At 40.4% G+C, this 15,239-nt stretch overlaps 1 protein-coding gene across 1 annotated transcript in view; it reads right to left on the bottom strand.

The window, feature by feature from the left end:
- Positions 1–15,239, bottom strand: part of LRRK2 (leucine rich repeat kinase 2) — a 74,938-nt gene that overhangs the window by 13,023 nt on the left and 46,676 nt on the right. Inside the window, exons 25-38 of the mRNA XM_081211346.1 lie at positions 14,732–14,880; positions 13,689–13,782; positions 12,166–12,352; positions 10,837–11,018; positions 9,237–9,466; positions 7,919–8,046; positions 7,056–7,274; positions 5,519–5,720; positions 3,729–3,817; positions 3,421–3,608; positions 3,040–3,194; positions 2,112–2,258; positions 1,810–2,001; positions 363–509 (exon numbers count right to left, since the gene is read on the bottom strand). Of these exons, the coding sequence (XP_081067472.1) occupies positions 363–509; positions 1,810–2,001; positions 2,112–2,258; positions 3,040–3,194; positions 3,421–3,608; positions 3,729–3,817; positions 5,519–5,720; positions 7,056–7,274; positions 7,919–8,046; positions 9,237–9,466; positions 10,837–11,018; positions 12,166–12,352; positions 13,689–13,782; positions 14,732–14,880 (2,309 nt within the window). The remainder of the gene's footprint in view (positions 1–362; positions 510–1,809; positions 2,002–2,111; positions 2,259–3,039; positions 3,195–3,420; positions 3,609–3,728; positions 3,818–5,518; positions 5,721–7,055; positions 7,275–7,918; positions 8,047–9,236; positions 9,467–10,836; positions 11,019–12,165; positions 12,353–13,688; positions 13,783–14,731; positions 14,881–15,239) is intronic.

Here is a 15,239-nt window from a genome sequence, read left to right as displayed (position 1 = left end):
ATATAGACTGTAATCCATCCCAAATTTGCCAGGGCCCGTTCTTTAAAATATACAGTACAAAGAATTCCTTTTTTTATGTTCTACAATATAGGTGCTCCCTATACTTCTCAAGAACTGGTCAATGAACAAGTTAAATTAGGCCTCATATAATTTATCAATCAGTTTGCACAGTTAATCTATTTCAGTCAACTTTGAATAAAATGGATAAATGTTAAAATGTTATGTACTAGGGTAATCAGGGTGTTCAGTGCCAATAGGCCTACTCTCATATAAGTATGCCCCTCTTGATTCAAGGAATGTATACCAATTTGGAAAATTATACAAGCTGGCAGTCTCACAGCTATAGCAACAATAATAGTTACCTAGAAGAAATTCTGGTGTTTGGCAAAATACTAGTTCCTCATTTTTCAACATTATATTTCTAGGTAAATCTGCCAGTATCAGGTCTGGAGCAATTCGGGCAATTGCAATAGTACATTTTGGCTGATCTGGATTCACCAAGAGGTCACCTATATGGATAAAGAGAAACAGAAATACAAAAGATTGAATGAACAGATTGTCACGGTCCGGGTCGTTGGCAGCAGCAGTCCAGACCCGACACGCCGGGACCAGGCTATAGATGGTAACAATGCTAAGAAGTTCAATGGAGGGCAGAAACTGGAGAAGGAGAAGGAACTGGAGCAAGGCTAGGAATGCTGAAGTAGGATCAGGAACTAGATCAGGAACAAAAGTAGGAACTGGCAACAGCTGGAAATAAACAACGTTGCTGTGGCAAAGAGCCAGGGGAAAATGCATCTCCTGATCTGGCCACACCTGCCAGGCTGCACCCGACTCCCCCAAAACACACACAGCAAAGGCCTGGTTCTGCAACTCCTCACTGCGCTCAGGACCTGGCCCCTGCAAATACTCATGGTATCCATTATTCCATGCATATATGTATTAGGATACATATAAAATTCTATGTACCTTTGAATAATAAATGCCATGTATTTAAAGAGGTTAAATGGCATCATTTGTTGTGAAGCATCCAATGAAAACACTGATCTGTTGTTAAAGGTCCTCTGGACAGAGGGTTTCTGTAACTTGAAAGATCAAATCAAACAGCTTATTACCACTGTGAAACTTCTGTTATTTTGGAAGGTGCAAAATCTTGGCTTATAGCTGTAGATATATATATATATATTTGAGCAATGCATCATTGTACTGGGAGCTGAACAGAAGCATACAGAAACCACAGAAGTAATGATATCCAGAGCTGCAGTATGTATTATATTTGTACTGGCAGTTAACAGAAGCTGTTTGGAGTTTACCATCCAGGATGAAGTTGATCCTAGGAGTTCCTGAGTGCAGCTGATCTCAGCGGTGTTTGCATTCAGTGCTGAATTTAAATTCAGTACAAAAACCAAGTTGTGCCACTGACGGATTGGCTGCACTTGGGAGGCTCCTGATTGGAACCAATCACAGTGGGCCTTGTATTTGGCACCAAATGCAAGCTTTGCTTGCAGAGGAACAATTGGGAGTGCACTGTTATGCTCACAATAGTTCTTTTGCAGACATGGCTGCATAAACTCCATGCCTGATATCAAACGATGTCAGGTGTGGGGCATCTTGGTGGGACTTGGGGAAAACAGTCTCATGACCAAATCGGGATCCTTGGTGGTCCCAAATCACGCCCCCCAGGCTGACGGTCCCCTACCTGTGAATTAGGCTATCTGTGATAAAAATACGAGTATATTGATGAGAACAGACATACATTTATTTGCACACTGAAAAGGTATTTCAGGATAGCTTTGTTATAGCACTAGATACCTTCTTCTGCTTTTTTCAGAAGGTCATCAAGTAATATTTGCTGGTGCTCCTCACCATCCTCAAAGCTATACAAAGCCCATTTTTTCAAGAGTGTTTCTCCTTCACCACAAACATCCACTTCTAGCAAACCTGGAAACCATTCTTCCATAAGAGAATCAATGTGATCAACAACTTGTCCCAAGAGGATGCAACCTGAATGAGAGTCAAGAAAATGTTATTCGGACCGTGGTGTGCTACAGCTACAAAGTGCAAACCCAACAGCATTCTCCTCCCCCAAATATTCACTCTGATGTAAGTTTAACCTTTTCTGCAAGAAGGCACAGTAATTTTGAGGAAACTGTTTGGGTTGTTTTCAAAAACTGCTGATTCAACCAGGCAATAGGCTTCAGGTGACCAGTTCAGATATATGCCTTGCCTCCAGTACATCCTGTTAGGACGAAGAGCTCGTTCTGCAGAGAAAGAAAAAAATAGCTTTGCAAAGACTATTTTCCTGCTATAAGTCTACACAGGTTATCTGACAAAGCACACCACCTCTTAGCTATATATTGCCATGATTTTATATCACTGCGTGAAAGTGCAAAGCATAAACACGTAGGTAACTGCATATTTGCATGTTAGTATGGCCTCAGAGCATATATAACATGTCATGAATCAGTTGAGAAAGATAAACTGAAATAATGAAATATTGATTCAGCAAAGGCTAGGGTTCAACTATAACACAATAAAAATTAGTAAGCAAAAGACGTAGCTCCATTATTTATTTCAACCTTTCCTCCCCTGTGCCCACCCCAATTTGTAATTTTGTAAATAACATACTACTGTATCAGGAATCTGATTTATACCAGTTCAGAATACTGATTTATACTGGATCCGACTACCATTTAATTCCTTATTGTTTATTCCTGACTTGGCATCAATTTTCCAGCAGCAGAGGCATTTCTGTTAAATAGAGATCCTAGGGATTGAATCTGGGGCCTTCTGTATAGGCTATGGTCACTTCCCCTTACTAATGCCATGTAAAAATATTAGAAATCAAACAGAAAATATTAAAACCCCAACAGATTTTTTTAAAAGGAAACAAAAAGGAGCCAGCAATTTCAGTATTAAGAGTTCTGAGTTACTTTCAACATTGCATTGGGATACTGTCCCCTCTCCCACCCAAGACTCCCTATGTTTAATCACGTTTTAGCCAAGGAGAACAATAATGGAGCCATGTGAAAATTAATGTACCTCTTCCTGAAAGAATAAACGGCGACACTTCAAGCAACCTGTTGATTAGCCTGGACCAGAATCCCATGGGGAAATAGGGCATTTCATACAGCCTTATGATAATTTCAGAGTTTTCACAGTGTGGTAACTCTATCACAGGCCTATTATCTGACAAGCTGGAAGAAAAAGTAAAGTTGTTTTTATTATTTCTGATTTTATTTTTTTCTATAGACTGAAAGCAGGGGTTAGAAGTAGCCAGAATGTGCAATGAGTCTCTTTCTCAGGTGTTCTTCATAGTTCTGATTAGTGGGCAAGTCTAAAAAGACCAAAGATAAAACAAGTCATGAACTTCTATCACTACATTTCCTTAACACAGCACCTGCTTTCAAGCCCTTTGTTTACCTGCTTGGAACAAGGAGCTGATCTTCTCCTAGTGGCAGTGCTATCTGAAACTTCTCCAGAAGCCTGAAGTATTTACACATGTAAACCTTAGGAAATTTGCTTTTCTTTAGCAGGAAGTTCTCTACATCGGTACGCTTTATGATTCCCTTTGGGTACTTAGGAAAGCCTTCGACCTTCACTGTCAAGATCTAGGGAAAAGAAACAAAACTCAGAGTTCTTGAAAAAAAAAAGTGGGGCCTGAAGCAGGAAGGCAAGAGGTCGATGTGTACTCAGTTGGTCACAAAAAAAGAAAACATCTGAAAACTCACCTGTGCCATGATTTTACATAGCCATTTAGGGTCCACAAAATACAAGTCGCTTAGCTGAAGTGCCGGATCTTGAAAATGGAGCAGAACACCTGGGTGAAGAGCAGCACAAATTAATATTTTAATCAACACATATTGTACTTGTAGATATTAGCACTGCTTGGTTCTTATGGTAGGTTGGACCCAAAATGGCCAAGAGCAAGACTCCACTGAATCTTAAAGGAAGAAGACAATTTTGATGGAACAGTGCGTTTGGATTAGGGATGGGGAAATCTGTCAGTTTCATTTTCCATTTTTTCCAATCTTATGTTCACTTCTTCACGTTTCCACATCAGCTTGTGATTTTATTTTCTTCAAAAGATCTTCAATAAGATTCACCAGAATTTTAGTGCAAATTTCTCCCAATATACCCATTTTTGCAAAGCAATTTTCACTAATGCAACAATACGAATCTCAGCAGTTGTCTATTTATTTTAGAGGAGAATTAAGATATTCTACTTCAGATCAATAACAAAACTTTTATACGTGGGGTGTGCTATTCTTAGCAGAAATAAACAAACAGAAAGGTACATACAGTGGTACCTCCGGTTACGAACTTAATTTGTTCCGGAGGTCTGTTCTTAACCCAAAACCGTTCTCAATCCGAGGCGCGCTTTTGCTAATGGGGCCTTCTGCTGCCACCGTGCATGACTTCCGCTCGCATCCTGGGTCAAAGTTCACTACCAGGAGCATCTACTTCCAGGTTAGTGGAGCTCATTACCCAAAGCGTTCATAAGGAGGACGGTACATAACCAGAGGTTCCACTGTAGTACATTTTCAGACATGGATAGATTGTTTAAAATCTTGGGGCAGTACTGCAGGTAAGCAAGGGGCTTCCAATCATTTAAAAATTCCCTTGAAAATAGTCACACGCACCAAAACTATGCTAGAGCGAAGGAAGAAATATACATTGTTGCAGCAAACACATTTCCTAAACACATTTCTACTTGCTAAAATGCAAGGATGTTGGGTTGGAATAACGACAGACGAGTAGCAGGTGTCATGTGAGAGAGGCGTCTACCGGGGCGAGCCCCGGGAACTCTCTTTTATTGAATATTACAAACATTGCCACAGGTATGCTTGTGGCTGATTGGTTGATACAAACACAAAGAAACTTATTGCTGATTGGTTAACATAAGTAAAAGGCGGGAATTACATGTGAGCATTAATCACCGATAGATTAAAGGCTGGGAAACGAAGCTGGAACTAGACAGGCATGAAACCTCCTAATTAAATTATAACCAAAGATTGATATAGCATGGCTAAAACAATTACTAATGATTGATCATAACATGAAAGAATATAATAAGTGAATTCCATAGATGTGGTCAGCTGTGCATTAAGTACAGGTCATAGTGTTTTTCATGAACTCAAGATGAACTGAGCAAGGAAGGAATGTCTTGGTGCTTGGAACAGGTTCGTACAGTGTGTGCAGGAGCAGAGAAAAGCTTACAAGCAAGACTTCCCAGAATGCAAGAGAAAAGAAGCAATGCTTCCCCATAATGCAACAGTTATGTGCAGAGAGAGGATTTCCCTTTACAAGGAGGGGCATTTGCAGAGGAGCAGTGATGGGTGGCATCTTTACCTTTTTTCTTGCCTATCTATTCTCCCTACAAATACCTTCCTCAGGGTCGTCTCTCTCCTAGTTAAGGGTATGAGTCTATAGGAATCCAGCTGTAAGAAAAAATGGAGGGGGAGGGAGGGTGGAAAGGATGCAAAAGCTAAGAACAACATATTTTGATGATGCATGTTACCTGATTCATTCAGAAAGTGAACAGCATGTGGGAGCTCATTTTCATCCAACTGCAATTGGTTTTCTTGCACCAATTCTAACAACCGCTTGTGGTCAATCACAGGAAATTCAGCTGGAACATTTTTGCATTCCTCTAAAATTCTCTTCTGAAGTTCTAAGTAGCTGTCTGGGATTAGCTGCCCAACAACGGGCTGGTCTCCGATCTGTAGAACAAACACGCTTTGTCTAGACCTTTTTATGAATTCTTTAGTGATTGGTCAAACCTCCCTACTCAGGTTTGGAAAGCTAAATGATTTATCCCAAAACTTGGGGGACAGTTTGGTCAAGTCTGAGCCCATTTCTAGGCCAAACTGGACCCCATCACAACCATGATGTCATGGGAAATGGAACTCCAAATCCTGGCTGGCCGGCCTCCACTCTGCCCATTCAGTAGCCTGGGCAGCTGCTGTGGTGGAAGAAGATGGGAAGCTCTTGTACTCTGTCAGAGCAGGGGGTGGTTTTCCCAATGCTACTGACCTCAGCAGTGCTGGCTCAGTCAAAGCAGAGTGCTAAGACAGTGAAGGAAGGAGACCTCCTTCTATTATTCCACTGCCAAAACTCATTGTCCTTCTGCTAGCAGGTGAAGACAGTTTTATTCCAACAGGCCATTTGGAACTGACACTTTTTAAGGAGAGTGCTTTTAAAAGTGCTGTGCTATTTTTATTACCAGTATTTTAATAGATTTGTTTTCATATTGTTTTAATTCTATTAGAATTTAATTACTTTTAAACTATTGTCTTTTTTATCTTTTTACCTTTTTGTATTTTTTCATAATAATTTGTGCAAGCCACCTTGAATCCCACTCTGGGAAAAAGGCAAGCAAAAACAACCACAACAAATCTTAAGAGAAAACAAGAGAGTGTGTTTTAAGACATAGAAATGTACAAATCCATCTGACTTATTTCTACTGTTCTCGACTTACAATTCACATGACACTGTGCATAATACTTGACTTCTAGTTCCAAATCTCTTCTCCCTTCTCCTGATGATTAGATTTATACCCCACACCTTCCTACAAAGGAGCCCAACGGTGGCTTTACTGGGATACTTTGCATTATTTACAATTTCCCTGAAGCCTTTACAGTCACTGTCTATGCAATGAGAATAACTTATGAACTACTTTTTGTTGTAAGGTTATGATATAAGGATTGGTAAAATGTTTTTTGCACATTAGAAGAGAAAAGTTTGGATCTGATATCCGCTTTATCGCTATCCTAAGGAGTCTCAAAGCGGCTAACAATCTCATTTCCCTTCCTCCCCCACAAGAGCTGCATGTGGAGGAGCCGGGAAGCAAACCTGGTTCACCAGATTATGAGTCTACTACTCTTAACCACTACACCACACTGGCTCATTAAGGAGATACCATACTGCAGATTGTGTAGTAGTTCCGATTAATGGCACCATAAGCTTTGATTCAACTTTGCAAGCCTTAAAGAACAAAGTGCTACAGTAAACTTTCCTGCATGTGAACGTGTATCTATATGAATGGCATGGCTTACTTTGAAATTCAGACTCTCCTTTATTATAGTTTTTCTAAGTTTCATCATAGCATCAGACTCTTCAGTAGCATTCACAAAATGGTAATCTCGGATTGCTGGAAATCCCCTCTGATTCATCAGTTCCTTGGTAATTTTGTTGACACAAGCTCTACGCTGTTTGTCATTAGAGATGTCTAAATGAGTACCAATGAGAATCACAGGTGAAGATGAAGCTCGGGCCTGCAAAGAACATATAATCACAGTGCTTGATTAAGATTCTTATCCAGTACATAATATACAGTTTTTAGGATGGTTTTGCTGAGTCAGTCATTGCCCCTAGACCTTGGAGTAAATTTCCCATAAAGTGCATCACATATAGTTTGGACATTCAACAGTCACTGCACCAGTTCTAGGTTTGTTCTAGGTTTATGGTTTCTCTGAACCGAGACAAACTATGAGCCCAGGATTGGACATAATGCTAAACCAAACCAAGACTTAGTCTCAGGTAGATTAGGAGAAGAGCACTGCGCAACCATGAACTTTGGTCTGGAATCTTGATTGTTTGAGCTAAATCATGGTTTGGCTTAGCATTATGTGCAAACTGGGACACTACGTAATGCTATATGCAGACTTGAAAAACGAATATAGAAAATTTGTCCACCTATGATGTTACATAACATTTTATGAGCATAGTACAAAACATGTTATTGTTACTATATCTATTAAATTTATAATTTAATAAACTCTAAAGAAAATATGAAGAAAAAACAACAGTATCTAAGACAGGCCAATAACACTGTCAGGAAAAGCCTGAGCACACAAATGTGTTTTCAACAAACTTTGGACCCACCTTACTGGGGGTACCTCCAGTATGATAAAGTTACCTTGATATTAAACAGCCACGGCTTCATAGCATCCACTTCAGCCTCTCCTTTGCTAAGGTCATAAACAGTAAGGTACAGAGCTCTCTGGGTCATAAAGTGGGGGTGAGCACTGTAGAATTCCTCCTGGCCTAAATAACAACATCATTTTTTTGTGTTATGCACTTGCTTTTACTCTCCTCTAGGTCACAGAAAACCACAATAACATTCCTATACTGTAATCTGCACAACCTCCAGTTCTTACAGAGAAACCCCAGAGTTCAAATCTTTTTAGGCTAAGAAAAAAATAACATTGCACAGCTTGAGAGGCACCTTGTTCTGAAAAGCTCCCCAAAACACATCAGGAGAGTCCGAATTAGGTGACCACACTCCCAAGAATCCAGAAATTTGGAAGCAGTATTCATATTCTTATGACAAGATTTGACAGGATCCAGAGAAGAGTTCCAGTTTCTTTCTTCTCTGCAACAATTTCCACTGCTTTTAATATTGGAAGGATATTATACATTTTGCAACAAAATTAACCAAAGGGAAAGGTCCAGAGAGTGCTCTCCCCAGGGAGGTTTGCCTGGTACCTTCATTAGGTGTTAGGTGAAAACATTCCTTTTCTTTCAGGTTTTTAAACAATCTAAGGCCTTTTAAACTATGTGTGTGTGTCCAGGGGTGGGGGAGGTATTTTTGTTTTTCATTGTGCTATGTTTTTTGTCTTTTTATACTGTAAACCACCCTGTGATCCTTGAATGAAGGGTGGTATATAAATCAAATAAATAAATAAATAAGCAAGCAGGCTGCAGGTTGCGCACAGTTCTCTTGCGTCTGCATGCTTAAGTCTTTGAAACCTAGCAATTATCTCTATTTCTATGACTACTAAACCAGACCGAACACCTTACCTATCAAGGCTGACAACACACTTTCATTACAAACGTTCAATGACCACTTGTATTTTCACACTGCTAAAATGTTATGAGCCACCCAATATTTACTATGTAACCTAAGATTGTTTTGATGAATCATTGCAAGCTGGATTTGGACAAGGCTGGAAGTTCATAACACACATTTATACTGAGACTTACACCAGCCACTGGGCAGGTCTGTTCACTCTCATAGGCTGCCTTGTGCATAGGTCTGAACCAAACAGACTAAGGCCATGCAGTTATTAATCTACATAAAATATAGGAAACAACAACTATGCCATTTAAGACTACACAACTGGACCTTAAAATAACATGTAATGGGGGCACAACTGATAAGGAAGTAGCTGTGATTCCATCTCCCCACTGTGCATAAGCCAAGTTTGACGTTAAATGTAAATACGACAAGATACCTCCGAAATCCCAGACACTTAATTCAAGCTCTTTCTTTGTTTTACTCTTCACTGTAACCCTCCAGTCAATCACATCAATGCCAACTGTCGCATTCGGAATTTCCATGTCTTGTCGCTTGCATTTCATTAATTGTTGTAACAGTGTAGTTTTACCGCTGCCTGTATTTCCAACTATCATGAGCTTCATCCGGTTATAAGGGACAGCTTTCTTTAAACGCTGTTGAAGAAACCTTGAGTAAGGGAGGGAACCTTTGTAAGAAAATTGTAATTAAAAAAAACACTCCTTCATATATAAAGACATATGAACTATGCAGATCAAGTTGCAAAACATTAATATTAGCATTATGTATAAAGGTAAAGGTACCCCTGCCCGTACGGGCCGGTCTTGACAGACTCTAGGGTTGTGCGCTCATCTCACTCTAGAGGCCGGGAGCCAGCGCTGTCCGGAGACACTTCCGGGTCACGTGGCCAGCGTGACAAGCTGCATCTGGTGAGCCAGCACAGCACACGGAACGCCATTTACCTTCCCGCTGGTAAGCGGTCCCTATTTATCTACTTGCACCCGGGGGTGCTTTCGAACTGCTAGGTTGGCAGGCGCTGGGGCCGAGCAACGGGAGCGCACCCCGCCGCGGGGATTCGAACCGCCGACCTGACGATCGGCAAGTCCTAGGCGCTGAGGTTATACCCACAGCGCCACCCGCGTCCCAGCATTATGTATAGTTTATTGCTATGAGAAGGAGGCAGAGAAGTCACAGACTTGTATACTCCTGCACTCCCCGTCAGAACAGCAGGAGGTTGTGACCAAAAGTTTTCATTTCAGACCAACTACAGTAGTGTTTTGTTTGAATGTGGACAACCTGTGGCTAATCTTACCTATAGTTAGTTGAAAAAAGCCAACTTCAAACTAATGGATTCAAGTTACAAGAAAGGAGATTCTGACTAAACATCAGGAATGACTTTCTGACAGTAAAAGCTGCTTGATAGTGGAACTGTCTCCCTTGGGAAGTTGTGGACTCTCCTTCCTTGGAGGTTTTCAAGCAGAGGTTGGATGGCCATCTGTCATGTATGATCTAGTTGAGATTCCTGCATTGCTCCAGAGGGTTGGAGTAGATGACACTCAGGGTCCCAACTCTACAATTCTGTGATTCTATGGCTTGTTTCAATTAACCATTAGTTAAGACTAATTACATTACATTACATTACATTACATTTCAGCTCAGTTCAGTTATTTGTTTAAAGCCAGTGACCATCATGGGGGCAGGGAGAGCATCAGAAAGCCCATGATCCCACAAAGTTTTACTTATGTAAAAATTTGTCCGTATTTTTTATTTATTCCAATTGCATAGTTTTGTTCTGCAGCTTAGCAGTTTTACCTGTTAAGACAGATCCTGTTGATACCAGCAAATTCTAAAACATTAACAAAAAAGCAGCCAAATTTATTCTTACAGATTTGCCACTTCAGCCTTCCTGTTTTGAACAATTTGTCCATTTTTTAAACATACAAATTAAATTGAATTGATAGGTTTACTGTTGGTATTGTTTTGTTTTGTTTTTAAACAGTCAATACACACCCACCCATAAGAATGTTGAGATAACTAACCTTATAATGTCTCTGGCTTTCCATCCCACATACTTGAAGTCAAAGTTAAGATTTAATCCTTCCAAAGGAAGGTCCCATATTCTGGATAACTTTCCCATTTCATCAGGAAAGCTTCTTAATTCTGGATTGTAACTTACATCGAAAGATGTTAAGTTTTCAAGGAACCCAATCTGAGGAGGAATCTAGAGAGAGAGAGGAAGCATATTAACAAAAATCCTTCTTGTGGGGAGGGATAGAGTAATTTATCTGTGCACCATCAAGCATGTCAACAGCTAAAATGAACAAATAATAATTAATATAGCAAATCCCTTGTCTCATTTACTATATTCTACAATATCTGCAACATAGACAACATATTTTATCTACAGTGGATAGCTTGCAATTTGGAACAAATGATTAATTTAGAATAAATCATTTTTCTCCAGTAGCAATGCATCCTTCTATAGAAATGCTATATTACTCCTTTGCAAAACTGATTTTAGGCATGCTAATACCCTTGGAGAGCTATTTAAAAATGGTATTCTGTTTCTGCTCAGACATCGCCCTACAGATCCTGGACCTAGTGACTCATTCTTAGTGATCCCTCTGAAAACATTGATGGACCAAAGAAATATGAATCTACACATACCTACACATACACACACACACACACACATACACACCCACCCACCCAGGGTTCTGAAAAGGAGCAAATGATTAATCAAAGTTGCACTCCTCACCATTTGAGGATCTTTGAGCAGATGTCCCTCTCCTTCCCTCCTCTTAAGAGTCTCACCAAACTGACTGTGTTCACTGGCTTGCTAATTTTAAGCAGAGCTTTCTATAACTCTTTTCTCATAACTAGGCCAGTAAACTGACCCCTTCCAGGACAACTACTTCACTGGGTCTTATTAGTGCGCCACTGTCCATCCATCACACACAGCTGTTGGCATAATGAAAAACAGCCTGATCCTGTTTAAACTGTTTTTGGGGAGACTTTTGCCTGTTGCCTCAGCCTTCCTTGTATACTTATAGTACCAAGTTTGTGGCTCTTCCTTTGTCTTCTTGTGATTCCTCCACAGCACAATTTTTCCCATTGGCTTCTGTGGCAGAAGTACTACCCTACGCAGTTGTTTAGTGATAAGGCCACCTTGCTACTCAGGCATCCAAAGAAATTGGTGTTGAAAGAGTAATTTTGAAAATAAAGCAACAACGACAAGAAATCATAGGAAAAACCTTGTCCCTATCAAACAGTTGTGTGTGTGTTTTTTTATAGAACTGTGCTGTGGTAAAGTAAGAATATCATTCTTAAAAGCAACCACCCTATTAATAGTGAAGCTCACAGCTTACCTCTTTTAAGTTGTTGTGGGAGAGGTGAAGCTTTTCGAGCCGAGACCACAAGAAAGCTTTTGTATTCAGATCCAGGATGCTTATTTGATTATGATTAAACAGCAACTCCCTTAAATTAGATGTTTTCCAATGAACTGGCCCAGGCAGAGTTGTAATCTTATTGTTGCTTAAATCCACTGATCTCAGACTAAAAAGAAAATGAGGAATATGCAAACTTGTTATGAGAAGATTATTTCAAAGAACTATACACTAAAAAAATTATTATCCTGGAACAGGCATATTTATTTTACCCACCGTGTTGAAGATTAAGCCAGTGGATGCCTGTTTATCTCTGTTTCTATACAGTGGTACCTCGCAAGACGAAATAGTTTTTCGTTTTTTGAGTTGCTTCGCAAGACGAATTTCCCTATGGGCTTGCTTCGCAAGACGAAAACGTCTTGCAAGTTTGTTTCCTTTTTCTTAAAACCGCATTCCTATGGGAAACCGTGCTTCGCAAGACGAAAAATTCGCAAGACGAAAAAACTCGCAGAACGAATTAATTTCGTCTTGCGAGGCACCACTGTACTAATAAGGCCTAAGTGGCATCTGTTAGAACACTCATTGTGGTCTCCATCAGATAGATGGACTAGGACTGCTTTGATCCTCAGACATTCTTAAACTAAGAAAGTCATAGGACAGTCTATGAAAGACTTAATATAGCCGAACTATGACAGAGTTGCTGGACATTCAGCTTCAAGATAGAGACAGAAAATGCAGTTTTGAAGCAACATACATGTTAAGTCTTTTGAATACAGACAGTTGGATTTCCAAAGTCTATGCATAAGCAGAACCTGGATAATCGTGGGACAGAGTTTGACTTGGAAGACCACCTTACATTCTCCCAAAAGGGCTCTGCCCCTAAGGAAGCAATGCTAATTAATAGCTATATGAAACCTCTGAAAGACTTTATTTTGGGTTTTGGAGCACAGTGTAACCAATATGCTGATGACCCCCCCAGCTTTGTCTCTCCATTCCATCTGAATCAGGATCGAGACTGTGCAGGTGCTGTCTGGAGGCAGTGATGGGGCCAGTAACGTGAGCCTGAATCCTGAAAAGATGGAGATGCTGTGGGTGCATGGTTCTGAGGTCTAGAATTTAGGGAAACTGCCTGTTCTGGATGGAATTGCGCTTTTGTTGAAGGAACAGGAGTGTAGCTTGGGGACATTCCTCAGTTCCACCCTGTTACTAGAGTGCCAGGTGGATTCAGCCTATGCCCAGCATGGCTGCTTCACCAGCTACAGCCACTGCTTGAGCAGGATGGTGTGGTTTCAGCAGCCCATGCTGTAGCAACTTCACAATTGGAGCATTGCAATGTGCTGTATGTGGGGCTAACTTCAAAGACTGTTTGGTTTCTGCAGCTGATGCAGAAAGCCACTGAGGGGCTGTTTTAGTGGGGCAGCAACACATGTTGCTGATCCTTAAATCTCTGCACTGGCTACACGAGCATGCAATTATTCAAAAAGGGAAATACTGTAGAAACTTACTGTGGGAGAAGAAGAATTGCTTCTGGAATACTAGAAAAATTATTCTGAGATAATTTCAATGTAGTTATGTTAGGCGGCAAATCAGGTGTGGCCTCTAAAAACAGAAAAAAGAAAAGTTACCAGTTAGTAAAATTGTTAAATAACACACACAATATAGGAAGGCAGTTATCATATAATCTAACTATAACCAACAGTTTGACTTCAGCCCCGAAGGCACACTCTTATTGTCTCCTGAGACAGACAGATGCCAACCATTGAAATAAGAGACGTCTACTGTTTTGCTTTCCTAACACTTCGTGTTTCAACATCCTCTGCCTCAGGCTATTTGTCTGATCTCCATTTCCCTGATCCGTCCACGGGTTCTGCCTCATCAGGACTGGACATGAAATTTGGAAGATGTCTGGATCCTAATGCACAAATTAGCAACAGCTATGGATGTTTTGCGCTATAAAATTAATCAGCCTGGAAAAGACATGTAAAGATGGCATGGGACTAAAAATCACATCTAAGTCATGAATTTGACAAGCGGCTTTGTGCAGGTCATCATCTCTCAACCTCAATTTCCCATCTTGTAATAATGGCAACATTAGGGCCACTTCTAACAAGACATTTCTCTTTTGGGTGCAGATGTATGAGCACAACCCCCCCCCCATTTATTGTTCACACGTTTGCGAAAATCATGGCTTTCTCCTTTTCAGAGCAATACTTGAAAGTAAGGCCTTTTACAGTGGCATAGCAATTACTAAAGCTTTCTATTTTTCAGGTTGGTTTTATATTTAATTTATAGTATTTCCCAGTCACCACTCTGCCTAAAGGCATCCAAGACGACGAACACCTTTAAAAAAAACCATACAATACAAAAACCAAGGACTTATATACACTAAAAGTGACTCATGACAGTACTAGTCTTATAAATACACTGCAGTAGACAGCAAACAATAGCACAAATATTAACTACATCATTTTCCTTCTCCTCCTACACACCCCACTTCACTTGCTCCCATGCCTCACAGCCATAATACTGTGCCACTTCATACACTCACCGAGTGAATTCATCCCAGCATTGAGTGTCTCCAGCTTCAAACAGTCTTTTAGAAAATTCTCAGCCAAGAAGGATACAGCATTCTTACTAATGTTTAACACTTTCAGTTCCTTCAAACATAACGGTGAGCATACACTTGAAAGCTTGTTGCTAGGAAAACAGAAAACCAAATAAGAGTTATAAGTAGCATACACAAAAAAGATGCATATGAAAAGATGCTAGAGGTCTGCAGCCCACACTTTGGGCTGCAGTGCATTGGCCACATTTGCATGTCATGCTAAATCATAGTTTAACATTATGTGGAGGAATGAGCCAGAGGAAACCTCAGGCTCCCATGCTCCCACTCCTCCTTCTGTATGGCTGGGTGGCGGTGGAGAGGTTAATAGGGTTTCATAAAATGATGAACTGGGACATACACAGCCACAGAACTTTCATGTAGGGCAGGGGTGACCCTGTAAATGTTGGTCTCCAGTGGTCAGAGATGCTGGGAGTTTTAATACAGCATCATA

The sequence above is a fragment of the Podarcis bocagei genome, assembly GCF_964188305.1.
Source record: "Podarcis bocagei genome assembly, chromosome: 10".
Lineage (NCBI taxonomy): Eukaryota > Metazoa > Chordata > Lepidosauria > Squamata > Lacertidae > Podarcis > Podarcis bocagei.
Note: the sequence above shows the minus strand (reverse complement) of the source record. Positions and strands in the feature narration are given on the sequence as shown.